Below are 21,082 nucleotides of genomic sequence, written 5' to 3' on the forward strand. Positions count from 1 at the left end.
TGTTCATAAGTAAATCTCAGAATAATTTTTCAAGCTCTTTTAAGTTTTATAATAACGTAAATTTTGTACTTAATATAAACACTTAAATTACAGTAAATTAAACTTAATTTAAAACAGAAATATAAGGAAATCGGCCTAGCGTTTTTCCTAAATAATAAAGTCGGAAGTAAAGTAGTATTAACTACCTACTTATTGCATTAAAATTGACTAGAATTTTTGTGTAAAAGTAAAACAATAGTATTGGAAGAGACAATAATTATCCTTTTCTTATAGAAAAGAGAGATGTAGTGTTTTGATCCACCACATTGTTTCAGTGTGTATTGGTGGATCATACAAACTAGAAAACTTGTGATAGTCGTAGGCTTAGTAAAGATTGTACCACTTACCAACATTGACAGAATTCATATAAACAATTTAGCATTAAAATAAAATAGACCTTAACAACCTTGTTTTTAAGGCGCATTTTCACTAGGCGACATGTCGCAGATACTTGTCGCTCGACATTCACGTAGTTGTCTCTGTAAAAGTTGTGGGACAATGTCCCGCGACATATGACTCGTTCTCATTGGCCAGTCGTGATCAGTATGTCGCCCGAGGAAGTAGTGCTGTTCAGTGCAGTGGAACACAAAGCGACACACGTTCTCACCACTCAAAACCTGTCCGGCAATTGTCGAGGGACACGAAGGTCGCGCGCGTCGACGCTCGCAGACCATCGACTAGCGACAAGTTGCGCGACACGTAAATATCCCAAGCAACGTCGGACGACGTCGGGCGACATGGCGCGGGACACGTGAATTTCGTGTCGAGCGACACAGTCGCGCAACAAATGTCCCCTAGTGAAAATGCGGCTTAAAGCTCAAGTTCACCCATAAAACTACAGTAAGTGCTCCAAGCAGAAAAGTTACAGAATTAATATTGATAAGTTGAGTTAACAGGTACTCAACTCAACTAAGTTGAGTTAATAGGTACTCAATTCTTGAATCTAGGTCAAATACTTTTATGTTAGTTCTACTCTAACGTTATTGTGTTTTGAGTCGAATTATTATCAACGTTGATGAATAGTACAATTCAATACTAAGCTTGTATTCCGTGAGCAATATTTGAAGATTCAACTTTATTTTCTCGGATTTTAGTTTTGTAGACTTTCCTAAGTTCATAACCCATATTCCATAAGTACATTATACACAAATATCTTCATAAAACTCATATCTTATGTATTTTATACACATAAATCAATTTAACCTAAGCATTGACTAGTTATAGTTCACTATACATATAAAAAGTGGCAATATATTTTTACATAATATTAAATCTAACCTAATTATTACACTCGTATTATACACACATTGAAATATTAGGTAGGTAGGTGTATTTTGGAAATTGTCTCTGTTATATCAACATTAATTAATATTTAATTAATCACCTAATTATAATTAAGTTGCTGCTAAACACAGGCGACAGTTGCTTTGAACTGAGCGTTTTGCCGCCGCATGATTGGTCGTCACCTGTAATAATTAATAATAGATATTAATTAAGAAATATAATAATTAATAAATTATTAAAATTAATTAATAAATTATTAAAATTAATTAATAATTAAGATAAAATAAAATTAATAATAATTAATGAAATAAATCCTGAACGAAAACATTAGGAGAGAACACTCTTAGTATTCGAAAGAACAAGACAAGAGTTTGTCTAGTTGTCTGTCTGTCTGTAAATCTTCTAGAATTCTAGAATCGTCAATATTTTTACAAAATCTTACCGATATATCGGTATTTATTGGCACTTCAAACATCCCTAAATGGCTGCAAAACAAAGAATTGTCACCTGTCAGTGCTGGTAGTGTTCGTGCTATCCTGCTCTTCTAACGAGTGTGAATGTGAGTGCGAGTGGGGCGGACGACGTCGCGGCGTTTCTTCCGCGCCTGACTCGCGCCGCGCACCGCCGCCGGCGCAGAAACATTTGCAGATTATACGCTTGAAGGCAAACCTGAAAAATGTGGGAATTGTTTTATTAATTGCCATTTGAATGCTACTTGACTCTTATCCCATAATACTTGGGGAGGGCCCACATTGAGGAAAAAGTCATCATCTTCATCACTGCGCATAAACATTTGCAGCACCAGAGGAATCGCCAATGCGTTGCCGGCTTTTCAGAAATTTGGTGATCCGCATTGAATATTCTATGTTAAAATCTAGTGGCGATCTAGAATCCGATCCGAAGGCAATTGGTTTCACGATCACACATACCTAAAGTCCTTAGAGAACAGAGCGTAGATCAACGGATTGATGGCAGAGTTGCAGTATCCCAGCCAGAACAGCACAGAGAAGACGATAGGCTCAACGCAGTCCCCGCAGAACGCCCGGACCACATACACGCTGAAGAACGGCAGCCAGCAGAACACGAAGCCACCCACGATGATGCCCAGAGTCTTTGCTGCTTTGGTCTCCATGCGGAAACGTTTCACCTGGAATTCAAGCAACTTTGTAATCAAATAAAGGCAGAACTCTAAATAAAATCAACATACTAAAAGTTTTAAAAAGAAAGATTGGATAGTCTAATATGCATATTATAATATGAGCTGAGATAGTAAATTGAAGAAAACTTTCTTCAAATACTGTACAACTTTACAATTAGCAAAAAAAATCTCAGGTAGGAAAAAATACTCTTTGAGTAGATTTCATGTTGTTGTTTGATCACAGAGAAATAACACTTTTTTGTGACGCAATGACAAATTCATGGTTTTTGGATTTTCCCCTTCACTTGTGCTACTTCCTGCCTTGATTTTAGATCAACGGGTACCCCATAGGTTCTAATTCCCTTGACGGATCTTCGCAGACAAGACAGACAGACAGATAACGAAGTGATCTATAAAGGTTCCATTTTTTCTCTACACATATGGGACCGTAAAAAACTGTAAAAACTTCTTTCAACCTGTGCTTTAATATTTCTCTTCCCCATACGCCGTGTTCTGGGCTTGTTGTCATCGTATTCATCATACAAGGGTCCCGGTGCCAAATGATGTGAGTGCCTGACTTTCAGCCGACTCTCTGTTAGCTCCCTCCCATCCCTCTCATAGTGAACGGCGTAGAGGGAGGGGCTTGGCGAACGGCTGGGGGATCTGGAGTTCTCGTGAGCTGGACAGATCTGCTCTGATGATGGATAGGAGACGGAGATTTTGACCTTCTCGTGTGCTCTTCTTGCGCTGGAGTGTCTGAAAACAAAATCGAGTAAATATTAGGATGGTCATTAACTCGTCAGAATATAGACAGAGTCACTAGAGTAAGGGCTTGGAGTTTCTTTACGTGATCAAATCAGAAATGAGGAGATCCGTAGGGGAACCAGAGTAATGAGTTGCGAAGCATAAGTGGCAAAGGATAGGGCACATAGTTCGAAAAAACGATAGACATTTTAAGGTCCCAAAGTGCTAAAATGGTGACCTCGCATTACATCGCATGCGCTTACCACTGCGCCAGGGAGGTCGTCAAAACATTTACTTGTCACTAAAAAATCCGTCCAAGTGCGAGTCAGACTCGCGCACCGAGGGTTCCGTACTCGGGTATTTTTTCCGACATTTTGCGCGATAAATCAAAATCTATTACGCATAAAAATAAATAAAAATCTGTTTTAGAATGTACAGGCAAAGCCCTTTCATATGCCCCACTTGGTATAGTTATCTTACTTTGAAAATTTAAACACATTTAGATTTTTTTTTTATGATGTAACCGCAAAACGGTATTCGGATTTTTTCCTTTACTTGTGCTATAAGACCTACCTATCTGCATAGTTCTAGGTCAACGGGAAGTACCCTATAGGTTTTCTTGACAGACATGACAGACGGACAGACCGGCCGACGGACAGACAGACAACAAAGTGATCCTATAAGGGTTCCGTTTTTTCTTTTGGGTACGGAACTCAAAAACCGCAACACTAACCTCCTCAGCCTCTCCGGTGAGGCGCTGAGGGAAGTGCTGGTGGAGTGGTTGGAGGCATTGGAGAGCGGAGACCCGTGAGGCCTGGAGCCCCCGGAGCCCCGCCCGCGGTGTATCCGCAGCGTCAGCCGGTTGTCGTCAAACCTGCTGCCCAGGCCTCTACCTGGAAAAACAAATACGGAAGTGTCTGAAACGGCCGCCAAATAGAACAGCTGATTAGGGACCACCATCTTTTTATCGAGATATTTCTAAGTACCAATTGCTTAGGCTGAGATCTTATATTCTATAGAATAGAGCGTACTTTGATTATGCTCAGACTTAAGTTTCAGTTAAAACGAGACAGATATAATATGACGCTGTCTCGTTTTAACAGATCTATAGATCTCTACCTCAGTGCCATAGATTAAAATCTTTTTTAAAGAATATTAGCCATGGTATAATCATGACTAATACTCCCCTTTCCTCTCCAATTAAGCGCAAAGCTTGTGCTAGGATTGGGTACGACAATAGTGCAACGGGTGGAGTTTGAACCGCCGACCTTTCGGAATTCTGTCCGCTCCTCGACCGTCGCGTTGAGCTATCGAGGCTATTTTTAACCCCCAATCCAAAAAGAGGGGTGTTATAAGTTTGACGTGTGTATCTGTGTATCTGTCTGTGGTATCGTAGCTCCTAAACTAATGAACCGATTTTAATTTAGTTTCTTTTTGTTTGAAAGGTGGCTTGATCGAGAGTGTTCTTAGCTATAATCCAAGAAAATCGGTTCAGCCGTTTGAAAGTTATCAGCTCTTTTCAAGTTACTGTAACCTTCACTTGTCGGGGTGATACGTATACGTTCTTTACGTAGGTACTTAATTTATTACAGAAATATAGAAAATTGCTGACATCAGAGAGGGTCAGAAACTCATTTACATCACCGACAGTTTACATAGCCGTTAAACGGTATAAGTCATTTTGAAGGCTCTATGAATAAAATTATTTCGGAGTATTACTTTTGATGAGGCTGTTATAGTGATGCATGGACGAATAGATTGCAGAGAATAACGAAATTTCCTTGTGCTAACATTTCATACCCGTTATCTATCCATACTAATAGGTATTATAAATGCGAAAGTGTGTGTCTGTCTGTCTGTCTGCTAGCTTTTCACGGCCCAACAGTTTAACTGATTTTGATGGCCATAGAGTTAGCTAACATCCTGGGGAGGACATAGCCTATGTCCTTCGGAATAGCCTGTCCTTTTTATATCGGAAAATTAAAGAGTTCCCACGGGATTCCCAAAAACCCATCCGCTTAATCGATTTGTATGAAATTTAGTACCGAGGTAGCTTGCGTCCGTTACTGACATAGGCAGCTTTTTATCCCGGAAAATCAAACAGTTCCCACGGGATCTTTAAAAACCTAACTCCACGCGGACGAAGTCACGGGCATCCTCTAGTTTAATAAATATAAAAGTACTTTTGCCGTACCTACACCACCTTTGGTCGTCCGAAATCCCTGGTTTATCGCCTTGGTGGTCCTAACAGCAGCCTTGTAGATCCTCCAGTAGAAGAACAGCATAACGAACATGGGGATGTAGAAGGATCCGAGCGCTGAGTACACCACGTAGCCGGCATCGTTGGTCAGTTCGCAAGTCCACGGGCACGGTGGGTTGATCATTCTTCCTTCTTTGAGATCCGATTCTTCTGGCTGGGGAAAAACACAAGCATTTCATTAAAAATGTGATCGTTCCGAATTGCTGAAAGTTTATTTTAAAAAACCGACTTCAATTGCTACTCCTTCCATCTGGGGGAAGGAAGTATTAAGAAAGTACAAGCCAATGATTTCATTCTCTTTTTTCTTGCTCAGATTCTGACGTATCTTAATAAGTACTTATAAGATTTGCCAGAATCTAAGTCGTTGAGGGAGGAGCTAAGTAGATATAGTATATCTACTTAGCTCTTTTACTATCAGCCGTTGCTACTTACTGTGGACATGAGCGAAACTGCGTTCCATTATCCGATTCAATTGCTATAGGTAGTCCTCTACGGTCAAAGAAGCGCTTACTGTAATAAAGTTATGATAGTTTAACCTACTTTTTTGTCTTTCCATCCAACCAAGGGAGGGAAGCAAATGACGAAGGACAGCACCCAGAGGCCAGCTATCAGCGCCTTGGCTCGTTTTTTGCTCATGATGCTGGGGTAGCTGACAGGTCTGGTCACCGCCACGTAGCGGTCGAGCGAGATCGCGCAGAGGTTCAGGATGGAGGCTGTGCACATCCACACGTCTACTGCCAGCCAGACTGAACACCAGACGTCTCCGAAGATCCATATCTGGAACGGGATGTAAAACTTTCTAAAATGGAAAAAAATTCATCACACTAACAATAAATAAATAAATTTTTATTGTTTCCTTACAATACCACACTAATATTATAAAGGTGAAAGGTTTTACGTATGTGTGTACGTTTGCTACTCTTTCACGCAAAAACTTTTGGACGGATTTGGCTGTTTGGAATGGAGATAGATTTTACCCTGGACTAACGCATAGGCTACTGTTTATCCCGGAAAATTAAAGAGTTCTAATGGGATTTTAAAACCTATATTCACACGAGCGACGTCACGGGCATCAGCTAGTTGTAGCAATAAATTGAAAATGATCATATTTAAACTTCACCAAAGTTTTCTCAACTTATGAGAAATTATGGCTGATCACTGCGTACTGTCTATGAAATAGGTTTTGGTGCAGCGATGGGATTTTTAATATTTCTGTTTGGCTTTAAATCAGCGTTTAAGATTGTTAGACAATGATTTGGTCAGTTTGGTGCTCCTTTTAAATTGCTTGTTATAAAACTTATCTTCTAAAAAAAACCAACGAGTTTCATATAAACTACATCAAGATTGGTTTAGAAATCCATGCAAACTTTTAAAATTTCATGGCACATCCGTTTAACCGATTTTAAGCTTTGGTGCACAGATAGCTTGCATCTAGGAGAGGACATAGGCTACTTTTATACCGAAAACTCAAATATAGTTTCCACTAGCCGATGCCCGCGACTTCGCCCGCGTGGATTTAAGTTTTTTGAAATCCCGTGGGAACTCTTTGATTTTCCGGGATAAAAAGTAGCCTATGTGCTAATCCAGGATATTATCTATCTCCATTATCAATTTCAGCCAAATCCGTCTAGTAGTTTTTGCGTGAAGGAGTAACAAACATACACACACACACACACACACACACACACACACATACAAACTTTCGCCTTTATAATATTAGTGTGATGTTTGGCTTTAGATCAGCGTAAGATTGTTAGACAATGATTTGGTCAGTTTGGTGCTCCTTTTAAATTGCTCGTTATAAAACTTATCTTCTAAAAAAAACCAACGAGTTTCATATAAACTACATCAAGATTGGTTTAGAAATCCATGCAAACTTTTAAAATTTCATGGCACATCCGCTTAACCGATTCTAAGCTTTGGTGCACAGATAGCTTGCATCTAGGAGAGGACATAGGCTAGGTACTTTTATACCGAAAACTCAAATATAGTTTCCATTGAATTTTCAAAAGTCAGTTTTTATGAAAAATAGTAAGCAGACGGGCAGGCGGGTCACCTGATGTTAAGTGATTACCGCCACCCATAATCATTTGCAGCACCAGAGTAACTGCCGATGCGTTGCCGGCCTTTCAAGAATTTTTTGGCCCGCCCCTTGAATAACCCCATGCATCGATGTATATGGATTAGCCTTTCCCATACAATTACGTCCGCAAAAATACGCTCGAATCTTACGTCATCGTCATTGACAAAGTCAAGAGACTTTTGCAAATTCTCTTGACTTTTTGAGCGCGTTTTTTATCTTCGAAGGGCCCCATCCATATACATCGATGACCCCATGTTGTAATCTAGTGGGAACACCGCCGATGGGAGTTGATTCCACAGTTTACATATATTGGGTCCATTTTAGAATAGGTATCTAATTTAAAATTAACACCCACACAAATAGCTCCCGTCGAGTGATTGCATGTTAGTACCTACTCATAGTTGCATAGCATAGGTAAATACTTGCAGCTTGCTCAGCTGACGAGCTTAGGAAATACAGAGACGGTGCTCACATTTACTATTCCATTAATACATACATTTACTGGTGAACGATTTAATGATAGTAGCTGCATGTGTAATAACTTAAGATGCAGTTTACTTATCTGAACTTAGGAAACATGTGGTACAAGATACGACAGTCACATTTACTAAACAAATCGTAGATTGTAGGATTTTATATCTACGGCGAATTCAAGCTTCCAAAATAGTTCTTAAATGAGCTCTATTACCTGATTTGGTAATAGATTTCTTAAAGAGCCGAGTTTCTTGCTGGTTCTTCTCGGTAGGAACGGCATTCCGAACCAGTGGTAGATTATTTTGACGATTCAAAAGCACTTGTAAAAGTTTAATTGAATAAAAATAATTTGAATTTGAATTTGAATAAAGGATTGAATTTAGAAAAATTATTTCTTAGCGAATATCTATATCATAATAGCTATCTGCATGCCAAATTTCAGCCTGATCTGTCTAGTAGTTTGAACTGTGCGTCGATAGATCAGTCAGTCTGTCAGCTTTTTTTGACGTGACAACGTCTTATAATTCGATAGAGCCGGCTGCACGCACGAAAAAACATGACTCATGCGGCGTTACCTCGCTCTGAGGCGTTCCATGCAAGGCTTGAAGTGCAAGCGAGAGCGCGGAACGAGCGACGAAGAAGCACAATCGGCCTTTGTTGCCACGTTCAACTATCGTCAGTAAACCGACTTTACAGACAACCAATTTTTTTTATAATATATACCCGTAACTAGATTCAACTTCAGCAGAATGTCACAGTGATCTCTTAGACTATGCAGAGAGAGTAGTATTATTATGTTAGGATATCGTGTAGTAGGTACGTTTGTGTATAGTGAACAGATGAGCAAACGTTCAATCAGTGCATGCCCCTACCATGTGGTAAATTGTCACAGAAAACAGAATAAGGAATGGCAGATTCTTTATTTTCACGATGGTCACACGCTGGTTCGCTGTTTGTTACAAGCGTGTATGGCTCACATGCAGATGCGGCAAGCGACAAGACTATTTTGGCTATTTTGGCCAATATCGAAACTAACGTCGCCATCTTGTGAAATGTCACTCTGTCCCCTTATATGTAGTGTTGCTAAGAAAAAAATCTTAAGACTTACTGTTTTTTTTATATTACAGCCATTCCATGTTACACACGATTACACTGTTAATTTTACATGTTTTTATGTTACATGTTTTAGTTCGTCAGCGCTGAGGCTCTGCGTGGCTCGTTTCAGTATTGTACTGAACGCCTTACTGTACAGACGACGACAAAAATGCGGAGTGTATTAATTATTGCTGCTTTGTACTACCTATCCCAAAGGAATAGAAACCGGTGATTCGCCATGACTGTACACGCTGACTACATCCGCTCCGCTCGACACTAGAACGCTCATAGAAGGCAGAGGCGCTCGTGCAATGGTCAGCGCCGACCGCTACGCGGCGCAGACGCGCGACGCGTGCGGCTGCGTAGCTATCAGCGCTGACCACCGTGCGCGCTGATAGCTACGCGCCTTTCAAAAACGCTTCCCATAAGTTTATGTATCTCGGCCATCAGCGCTGACGGTGCGCGTGTGGTCGGCGTGAGACTAAAATCCTATCAATGTATTCCCAATTGCTTTTTCAGTTAAAATAATTGGAACTTAAGTACTCGGTTTCCAACATTAATATTTTCAACATATTTTTCAAAATTGAGGAGATTTTATTTGCTGGCAGCCTTGGTTCTACAACTACGCCCCACTTTCAATGTCATTCAAGTGTCAAAAGATCCTTGTCGTACTGTATACGCAAACACAGGTCTACGCGCTTGCCAGTGCTTGTTGTTGCTGTTTTACGCAAGCATCTAGCGCCACCATAAGGGATGACCTACTAAAACTTATTTAATGATTTAACTAGTATACACAAGTGTAAATTAAAAATTTATAACACCCCCGACGATCCAAAGTATCTGAGTTTTCCAAAACATCATTTTCAAATAAATAATTATGTATTTAGGCAACGTCCATCTTGACAGCTTGACATTTGTCTATTGACATAATAATATTATGAACCTAACGGTTATCTAACCTTCTTTTGTACAAGAAAACTAGAAAAGAGCTGATAACTCTTAAACGGCTGAACCATTTTTTTTAGATTATAGCTAAGAACACTCTCGATCAAGCCACCTTTCAAACAAAAAAAACTAAATTAAAATCGGTTCATTCGTTCAGGCGCTACGATGCCACAGACAGATACACAGATACACAGATACACAGATACACAGAGACACAGATACACAGACACACAGATACATAGATACACACGTCAAACTTATAACACCCCTCTTTTTGGGTCGGGGGTTAAAAATGCCGCAGCGTCCCAGTCGCTTGGTAAACCACAAAGCTCGTTCGTGATGCGAATAACAGATGTAACTTTATTGTAAATGCGAGGAAGTAAAAAGGGGCGATCGGAATGACCGAATAAACTTTAACGTTTATAATGCGATTGCGAAAGCTTAGAATTGTTGACTGTTGTAAACTCTTAAATGAAAACACTGAACGATCCAAGCGGAATATGATTCAAAAAAAATTCTTTTGATACTGCTGTCTGTATCTGAATTCATGAATCATAAGCGGTAATAGCCTAGAATAGAATAGAATAGATTTTTTTCAAATAGAATTTTACAAGTGCTTTTGAATCGGCAAATAATTTACCACTACATACTAGTGATTCAGACGTCGATTTTTTATTCTGAAGGTCAACGGTTCGATCCCAGATACGCACCCTTAATTTTTCGGAGTTATGTGCGTTTTAAGCAATTCACATCACTTGCTTTAACAGTGAAGAATACATCGTGAGGAAACCTGCATGCCTGAGAGTTCTCCGTAATGTTCCTTAAGGTGTATGAAGTCTGCCAGTTCACACTGGACCAGCGTGGCAGACTGTGGCCCTCCTCAGTCTGAGAGACCCATTCCCAGTAGTGAGCTGAGATAGGATGAAAAGTAGTAGGAAAGTTATTTTTGATTCGAGTTTTCACGGTAGAGGTAACACAAAGTGGACAGATGGCGCCACGCTTCAATTCAATTACAGACATAATTACGTCTTCATGACTGGAAAATACACGCAAAATAGACGAGCCAGTTGCTTTGTGGTGGAACTGGGAGGAACTGGGATTTTGGTCTCCGTAAAAATACCTAGGTATAGTGCGCGACACGTTGAGATGGCAACTAGGGTCAGGACGCCCTTACAGCCCCCGCGCTTAACCGGCTGCGGGTGAGAACGGGTGACGTGCGGGTGGGCGGAGCGTGCCCTCGCCTCATGCCCCGATTGCCATGTCAACCTGTCGCGTACTATACATACCGTAATATTTTAATATGAAATCTGTTAAAGTGTTCGAAAAAAAATTGGGGCAAACGAAGACACACGGAGGGTTCTCTACCATCGTACAAGACATAACACTTTGTTTTAACTTCCATGGCAGCCATTTTGAAATTTTCATTATTTGTTGTTATAGCGGCAATAGAAATACACATTCTGTGAAAATTTCAGCTCTCCACCTATTACGGTTCACGAGATACAGGCCCACTGACAGACAGATGGACGAACGGATAAATGGACGGACAGCAGAGTTTTAGTGTTCCGTGTCCCGTTCGGGACACGGAACCCTAAAAAGCGTGGGTTTTTCGCTCTAGTAATGCAAGGGACTGTAATAAGTATTTATACTAGACTTTTCTACTCACTAAATATTAATTGCCTAGGATTATGTTCAATAACCTAGGTCGGTATTTGATTAAGTCTGCCTCAACAACCACTTGCCTTGATTGGGTAATGTTATAACTTTATATAAAGTACCTACCGGTCAGATCAATTACTTTGGCTGCAAGTTAATTTAATTAATTTCAATAACAATTATAGTCGGGACGGGATAGGTACCTAATTGTGTCAGTGTTTCCACTTACGATTTAGGTTTTCCGTTTTAGGTATGATAGATTTTGTAGGAATTCGCACTAAATTACCCTAAAAATTGTTTGAATTACAGACTTACCCTGATTTAGAGCGCAAAACAATTATTTCGCCTTAATTTCTTTCGCAGTTTTTAGGGTTCCGTACCTCAAAAGGAAAAAGGGAACCCATATAGAATCACTTTGTTGTCTGTCTGTCTGTCCGTCCGTCCGTCCGTCCGTGCATCCGTCGTGTCTGTCAAGAAAACCTATGGGGTACTTCCCGTTGACCTAACATCATGAAATTTGGCAGAAAGGTAGGTCTTAGAGCACAAGTAAAGGAATAAATCTGAAAACCGTGAATTTGTGGTTACATCACATCACAGAAAAAAAAATGTGTTTCAATTTTCAAATTAAGATAACTATACCAAGTGGGGTATTATGAAAGAGCTTTACCTGTACATTCTAAAACAGATTTTTATTTGTTTTTATATGCATAATAGTTTTTATCGGGCAAAATATCGGATAAATACCTGAGTACGAAACCCTGAGTGCGCGAGTCTGACGCGTACTTGGCCGTTTTTATAGTAGGTATCTTATCAGTAATCATCAGTACTATCACCTGTCTTCGTTTGCTAGCGTTCTGGTTATACCCTGTATTAAAGTTGTAATTACTTAGAGCTATGAAAGCCTGAAGCTGTAGTCAATATTGTTGATGTTTACAGATAACTGCAGAGCGAGCTAGCTAGTTCTTTGAACTGCAGTTAAAGAACCTTTTCTGTAGAACTTAATGTTGTTTTTAAGCCCCAGGCAAAACTGAGGTGATTAACTTTGATGCTTTTGCTGTTAATAGATTGTGCTTTGACTTTGTTCAGAGTTAAAATGAAACAGATTTATGTGAAAGGAAGGAATATGTAATTAAGTAAACCTGTTTCGAGGTAAGGTCTTCTAAGTAAACGCGTCCCATCTTGGACCACATCATCACTTAACATCAGGTGTGATTGTGGTCAAGCTTTTGCCTATAACGATTTTTAAAAAAAAGGTCCAAATGCATGCAAAACTGAGGTGATTAACTTTGATGCTTTTTCTGTTAATAGATTGTGCTTAGACTTTGTTCAGAGTTAAAATGAAACAGATTTATGTGAAAGGAATAATTAAGTAAACCTGTTTCGAGGTAAGGTCTTCTAAGTAAACGCGTCCCATCTTTGACCACATCATCACTTAACATCAGGTGTGATTGTGGTCAAGCTCTTGCTTATAATGATTGTAAAAAAAAGGTCCAAATGCATGAATGACATTTAAAATTACCTACCCGGTTAGGTACCTATTGACCGAATCAATTTTCGAAATATTTTTTGGTTTGATTTCAGCAAAGTGTGTACCAAGATGACTTTGGATTATCTCGATCGATTATTGTTATCATTATAGCTATTTTTTGATTTATCATATGATATATATATGTAGGTCTTCTGTAGGGACTCCACACGCCACGCCACGCCATCCATACTAATATTATAAATGGGAAAGAGGGCCTGTCTGTCTGTCTGCTACCTTTTCACGGCCCAACAGTTTAACCGATTTTGACAAAATTTGGTACAAAGTTAGCTTATATCCCGGGGACGGACATAGGCAACTTTTGATCCCGGAAAATCAAGCAGTTCCCACGGGATCTTTAAAAATCTAAATCCACGCGGACGAAGTCGCGGGCATCCTCTAGTACAAAATATTATTAAAATATTATTATTTCTATACAGTTTGTTCACGGTTTATTAACATTCTACTATTACTTATTTGAAATTTTTACATGGCGCGACTCGTAAAATAACCAGTTTAGAGTAGATTTTTCCTAATCCTTCCTAATTCTAGACGGCTATCCATCTAAGCTTCAACCTGTTGAGCTATGTCGCTTACTCTAAACTTCCCCTCATTTCTCATTTGAGCACGTAGATAAACTCCAAGCATAGCTCTCTCCATCGCTCGCTGAATGACTCTGAGCTTTCTTATGAGACTCATATAGTTAGTGACTATGTCTCGGATCCATATTATCATCACTGACAACACAGAATACCCGGCTGAGTTTGTTGTGGGCTCTTCTCAGACTTGGGCGCGTTTGAAACCCTCATAGCTTTAGTTTTAAGTTACGTAATTAATTATCACCACTATATCATACAAATTTAACAATTTCGACCATCAAAAGGAGTACAATTATACCTACTTTGAAAAAAAAACACGTCATTTCTAGTTAGAGACAAATAATAAAGTTATAAATAACTACCATTGCGTGATATCAAAGCCTAATTACCAAAAAAACCATCAATATTGTATTCTAAAAGGGAAAAGTCTGAAAGCTGAACGCGGCGGCGAGGGTAGGCAATAAAAAACTCATTACAACATCTGACCCCAATATTATACAACGCTACAAGTTACAACGGTAGGTACCAGGTGCTCCAATAATGACGTGGCCTGATATAGTTATGTGTGACAGGGAGTCACATATTAGTTAGTTATGGTATTGTACGTCTTCTCTGTTATCTAGAAGGAAAAGGTGACTGACTAACTATCAACCATATATCTATGCTATCAACGCACAGCTCAAAATCACTGGTCGGCTAGGGCCGAAATATGGCAGTTAGATAGCTTTTTTATTTTATTAACCCCCGACCCAAAAAGAGGGGTGTTATAAGTTTGACGTGTGTATCTGTGTATCTGTGTGTCTGTGTATCTGTGTATCTGTGTATCTGTGTATCTGTGTATCTGTCTGTGGCATCGTAGCGCCTAAACGAATGAACCGATTTTAATTTAGTTTTTTTTGTTTGAAAGGTGACTTGATCGAGAGTGTTCTTAGCTATAATCCAAAAAAAATGGTTCAGCCGTGTTATCAGCTCTTTTCTAGTTTTCTTGTAGAAAGAAGGTTATATAACCGTTAGGTTCTTAATATTATGTCAATTGACAAATGTCAAGCTGTCAAGATGGACGTTGCCTAAATACATAATAATTTATTTGAAAATGATGTTTTGGAAAACTCAAATACTTTGGATCGTCGGGGGTGTTATAAATTTTTAATTTACACTTGTTCAGATACAAGTTAGCCCTTGATTGCAATCTCACCTGATGGTAAGTGATGATGCAGTCTAAGATGGAAGTGGGCTAACCTGGAAGGATATGGCAGTTTTTTTAAACCCATACCCCTTTGGTTTCTACACGGCATAATACCGGAATGCTAAATCTCCTAACGGCACGGCTTTGCCGGTAGATGGTAACTAGCCACAGCCAACCCCTCCCACCAGACAAGACCAGTGAACCAGACCAGATATTACCTTGAACACGTCCCTGCTGGCGGAAAATGGCAGCACAGCCAATCCAACCAGCAGGTCTGCCACGGCGAGCGATACTATGAACAGATTGGTGACGCTTTTCAGCTTCGATGAGCACAGCACCGCCGCTATCATCATTTAATTCCCTGGTGACCGATATTACCTTGAACACTTCCCTGGTGGCGGAGAAGGGCAGCACAGCCAATCCGACCAGTAGGTCTGCCACGGCGAGCGATACGATGAACAGGTTGGTGACGCTTCTCAGCTTCGACGAGCACAACACCGCTGCGATCACCAGGCAATTTCCTGGGGACAAGGGAAAAAATAAAGCATTTTAAAACATTAATGGATGTGTAATACGTATTATAGGTAGCTATAGGTATTAGGTATTAGGTTATAGATATACTAGTAGGTATTAGGTAGGTTAGGTTATAGGTAGGTAGGTATAGGTAACTGAGGAGGCTTCTGCGGTAGTGGAGCGGTGCGGGAGGAGGGTGACAGTTGTCTCAAGTTGACGAATCTCCTCTCCACTACCGCATAATCCTACTCAGTTAGACGTAATACCTGTAGAGTCAAGACGGCTAATATAAACTACAGGTACAGATTAACAGGGCTCTCTCCGTCACTTACTCCATACAATCGTAGTCCCAATTTCATTTGAATATTAAGCAACCAAAGTCCATGTGCAGACATACTTAAGAAACTAATATCTGTGTCTGTGGTGTTTTAGATTTTTCTAAAAATATGTAGTTTTAAAATTACAGGGGCTCAAAGATTTGTATGTGAATTTTTAAGACCGCGTAACTTTGAAACCGAATATTTTAACGGAAATCTGGAAAACCACAGGCATAGATATTAGTTCCCGGAACGTTTCTACAAAATTCCATTGAGTATGATTGGTTAGTATTCCAATGAGAGACGAACTACGTTTGTGTGAAACGAGTGACGGAGAGACCCCTCTACTATAAATATAGAGCACTGGATTCTGGCTAAATTCTGGCAAAAGGAAATAGCCTAGGATACTTTATTTATATCCCTCGTCTTTTACCTTTTAACCGACAAAATAACTTTTTCAATAATATCTAGAACAGACCTCAGACCAAATAGGTCCATGAAATAGAGTTTGAAAGCAGAAATTGCAGGCCATTCTATTGGGTTACAGCAATTTGGTTATAAATGGTAGGTATTCTTTGTAAACTAATATTGTCCCGGGCAGAGCAATTTATCGGAGGGACGTAGTTTTATAACGAGCCGGGAACGCTGGAGCCGATCGGGTTTTTATCTTTTATCGACATATTTATTGTGGACCTTTAAGGCCGTTTCTCTAGTTATTACAGTACCCAAATGTACGCATTTTTTATTTATGTTACCGGCAGTGTGTGTAATTCAGTCATTCTATAGAATACCTAGCCATTCAATGAAATAGTCAGTTTTGGCAAAGTATAAAAATATATGTAATCTATCGTTTAGCATTTCATACATTTCCTAGGCATTGTATACAATTCTTATGCATTCCATACAATGCGTAATTATGCTCCTATGAAATGTACGAATTGTACGTAGAATTTGTTAATGAGTAAAAAATAATAGACGGATAAACTAAGAATTATGATGATGATCACGGTGTTCTAATGGTAATGGCCCACCATATAGGTACCTAGGCAAAGTATGAAATAAAAAATATTTTATACGTTTCCTGAATGTTTTAGGTATTCGATAGAATGCCAACGTATTCTTTCCATGCAATACTAGTATATACAAATTGACGGTAAATTGTATGAAATCACACTTTCGTTTTCATACATTTTATAATATCGGTAATATTTCCATTTCCAAGAAGGGATCCATCTTTCAGTTTCAACATTATAATATTATAACAAAAGGAGCAATAAAATATTTTGCTCATAAACAAACGTCTACTTTTATTTCACAAGCAATTTAAGAGGTTAGGCCCTGCCCAGACTGTGAAACGGTAATGACATCCGTTGCTGTTTTCCACTGCTTTGCGTTCTAGTTTATTCAGTCGAGCTTTATTTCTACAATTTACTTTGTTGTGCGTGTGATATCTAAGCGCTAAGTGGTGATAGCTTAAAACTTCAGACCTCCTATTCCTATACATAGGTCTGAAATCCGATCTCGGGACGTACCTTTAATTTTTCGAAGTTATGGGCGTTTTAAGTAATTTAAATACGATTTACTTCATCGGTAAAGGCAACGATGCGATTCATCTTAACAGGGCTCTCTCCGTCACTCGTTGCATACAATCGTAATTCCAATTTCATTTGAATATTAAGCGACCAAAGTCCATGAAATTTTGCAGACATATTCTAGAAACTAATATCTGTGTCTGTGGTGTTTTAGATTTTTCTAAAAATATGTAGTTTTAAAATTACAGGGGCTCAAAGATTTGTATGAAAATTTTTAAGACCGCGTAACTTGAAACCGAATATTTTAACAGAAATCTGGAAAACCACAGATTTTAGTTTCTAGAATATGTCTGCAAAATTTCATGGACTTTGGTTGCTTAATATTCAAATGAAATTGGAACTACGATTGTATGAAACGAGTGACGGAGGAGCCCTCTTAAAATTTCAATATCAAATGAAAAACGTCTATTTTTATTTCATAAACGATTTATGTAAGGTTAGGCCCCGCCCACACTGTGAAACGGTAATGACATCCGTTGTCGTTTTCCACCGCTTTGCGTTCTAGTTTATTCAGTCGAGTTTTTTTTTCATTGTACTTACTTGTAAGTGTGATATCTAAGAGGTAAGTGGTGATAGCCTAGTGGTTGAAACTTCAGACCTCCTGCTCGGAGGTCAGAGATCCGATCCCGGGACGCACCTCTAACTTTCCGGAGTTTTTTACGTTTTAAGCAATTAAGTAACACTTGTTTTAATTGTGAAGGAACCGATATGATTCAATATCAGTATCAAATAACTTTCAGTTTCAATATCAAATAACAAAAGGAGCAATAAAATATTTTTCTATTTTTATTTCGCAAGCGAATTATGTTTAAAGTGAAAAGGTTAGGCCCCACCCACACGCGTTCTGGTTTATTTAGTCGAGCTTTCTCATTTTACTTCTTCTGATTTCTGAATTCTGATATAACTTAACTTTTGATGTTGATGGAAATTTTGTAAGGAATAAAAATCTTCTTATTTCTATTTCAATACTATTTACTGCCCGACATTTTACAATATTTCATTTTTTTTGGGATTTATTTTTATGATTCGCGAATCGTGCGCTTTCTATAACTGTACCACGGTAATATTATGTATCAGTATTCCAACTTCATAGAAACGGACGAAACGCGAGCTATACCTACGCACCTCGATGTCGGCAGGCGCTCGACACGCAGACAGTCGCGACTGTGCCGCAGTGACGAACGGGCGGTGTTTTGTTTTTCTAACAATAACCGCGCGATTTTTTCCGTTGTATGTAAAACCTGATTAAAGAAGTCACAATTTCAGCCCGAATGTCGGTATTTAAGTTACCGGGACTGCAATAAGATTAATTCGCAAACTTTTTTGATTGTACCCAGCGATGATTTTGTGGAGTATATAGAAAAAATGGAGAAAATATTCCGAACTTCAATTAAAACCAAATATATAAATTGTAAAGTAGCTGCAGGTATCTATCTATAACCAAGTAAAAGATATTCCTTTTTCTCCATCTTGTCCATGTTTCCCAAAACAATTTTTAATTAAAGCTTTATACTAGAAAATGCGGATTTTTTAAACTTTTAAATTTAATAATTCGTAACGTTCGTTTAATTTCCTACATCTCAGTCGAGGCGCAAATATTTTTCGGTTTCAAATGTATAAGACCGATTTGTTATTCAATCATAAACATGATTTTTTAATTAAATCTACCAATCAAAAAACAACACGCATTTTTGTTGGACATTTCCTATGCAATTCACAAAGTATTTTATTTGTTTATATAAAAAAGTATATTTACAATCACAAAACTAGATGGAAACACAAAGTAGGCAAAAATTAAAATGCTGGCGGCAGGCAGCCCTATCGCATGTTTACGTACCGCGCAGCTGTAGGTATTTATTTCAAAGAAACGGCCGAGTTAGAATACTGTATAGATAATATTACCGTGACTGTACGCCGATAAAATAATAGTGCGACAAAAATCTTCACGCAAGTGACAACAATTCAATTGAAGTTTTAAATTTTACTTTGAATTGAATTGAATCAGAAGTAGGTAGGTACCTACCTATGCGTGAACGCATAGCTGGACACTTTTCAAATACTTAGGTAAATAAGTAACTAAGATTTTTCACAGAAATCACGTCATGTTATTTCTTACTCGTTATTGAATAATATTATTGGGTATTTTGGCTAAACTTCTATCAAATTGCCTATCTGTACTCGTCAGTAATCAGCAAAGTAGAAAAAGTTTTGGCTCAGGTAAAAAGTTTCCCTAATTATTATTTATTCATTCAGTTAGGTAATCACTTATTCATTCGGTTTCGATTAGGTACGTTGATTAAATAAAGAGTTTGAAATATAAACATCTACTGTATTAGATATACTAACAATATTAACATAGTTAAAAGAAAAAAATGCTATTAACACAATAACTTGGTAAATCTTTTAAACCTAATAAATGTTATGTCTGAAACAAAAGATAATTTTGTATTTTTTACCCGACTACGGCAAAGCCGAAAGGAAGGGTTATGATTTTAGTTAATTAATATAGCTACAAAATAGCTGCTATAACAGTAATAAAAATGGCCGCCATGAAAACTGAAAAAAAGTATTATTACTTGTACGATAGAATAGAATAGATTTTTATTCAAATAAACTTTTACAAGTGCTTTTGAATCGTCAAAATATATTTTACCACTAATAAATCAAAGTCGAATAAATTTACCATTTTAATTATTTACGATGGTACGGAACCTTACGTGTGCGGATCCGACTCGCATTTGACCGGTTTTTTTGGGCGAATGTGTAAAAAGCTGTTTTTTGATTTAGATCTTGTTTAGATATAAGTAAATTTGCTATCATTAATGCACTCTTGCGAAGTGCGACAGAAATAACTATCAAAGCGACAGCGCCTAGATTCAATTCAAAAGAGTCGCAGAGCAAAACAACAAGCTTCTCGAGGGCTGCTCAGTACCTACCCTAGTGCTAGGGTTGCCAACTGTGAATAATTAATCAGTTTTTCCTTTGCTGACAAAACAGGTAAGAAAATGGAAGCTATTCGCAGAAACATGTTAAAGACGCGCTGTCCGTGTCGAAATTCACGGACACCTACTTAGATAGGAACTAGGAAGCGATTTGCTTCCTCGTTTCTGATTCAAACCGCTGGTACATAGAGTCAATTTTCTTGCCCATTTTTCCAAGTCAAGAGTGAATAGACATCTAAGCAAGCGCGCTCCGTTTTAGGTTGCATTATCACTTGCCAGCTGCAGGTCTGATTGCAGCCAAACGCTAGGTATAAAAAAATTCTAGTGATGAAAAAGATACAGTTTTATATTTTCACTTCCATCACGACTTGTTACCTTTTGAGGTACAAAGCCTAAAAACTAGCCGTCATTTCGTAATTATTAACCCCCGACCCAAAAAGAGGGGTATTATAAGTTTGAAGTGTGTATCTGTGTATCTGTCTATGGCATCGTAGCTCCTAAACTAATGAACCGATTTTAATTTAGTTTTTTTTTTTTTGTTTGAAAGGTGGCTTGATCGAAAGTGTTCTTAGCTATAATCCAAGAAAATCGGTTCAGCCGTTTGAAAGTTATCAGCTCTTTTCTAGTTACTGTAACCTTCACTTGTCGGGGGTGTTATAATTTTTTAATTTACACTCGTTAATAAAACAG

At 38.5% G+C, this 21,082-nt stretch overlaps 1 protein-coding gene across 1 annotated transcript in view; it reads right to left on the reverse strand.

Annotated features, from left to right (window-relative positions):
• Positions 1-855: 855 nt before the first annotated feature.
• Positions 856-21,082, reverse strand: part of LOC123877484 (octopamine receptor Oamb) — a 101,157-nt gene continuing 80,930 nt past the window's right edge. Inside the window, exons 3-10 of the mRNA XM_045924283.1 lie at positions 15,407-15,549; positions 6,006-6,242; positions 5,400-5,619; positions 3,939-4,098; positions 2,938-3,217; positions 2,253-2,470; positions 1,831-1,992; positions 856-1,505 (exon numbers count right to left, since the gene is read on the reverse strand). Coding sequence (XP_045780239.1) covers positions 1,502-1,505; positions 1,831-1,992; positions 2,253-2,470; positions 2,938-3,217; positions 3,939-4,098; positions 5,400-5,619; positions 6,006-6,242; positions 15,407-15,549 — 1,424 coding nt within the window. The 3' untranslated portion in view covers positions 856-1,501. The remainder of the gene's footprint in view (positions 1,506-1,830; positions 1,993-2,252; positions 2,471-2,937; positions 3,218-3,938; positions 4,099-5,399; positions 5,620-6,005; positions 6,243-15,406; positions 15,550-21,082) is intronic.

Source organism: Maniola jurtina, chromosome 24, assembly GCF_905333055.1.
Source record: "Maniola jurtina chromosome 24, ilManJurt1.1, whole genome shotgun sequence".
Classification (NCBI taxonomy): domain Eukaryota; kingdom Metazoa; phylum Arthropoda; class Insecta; order Lepidoptera; family Nymphalidae; genus Maniola; species Maniola jurtina.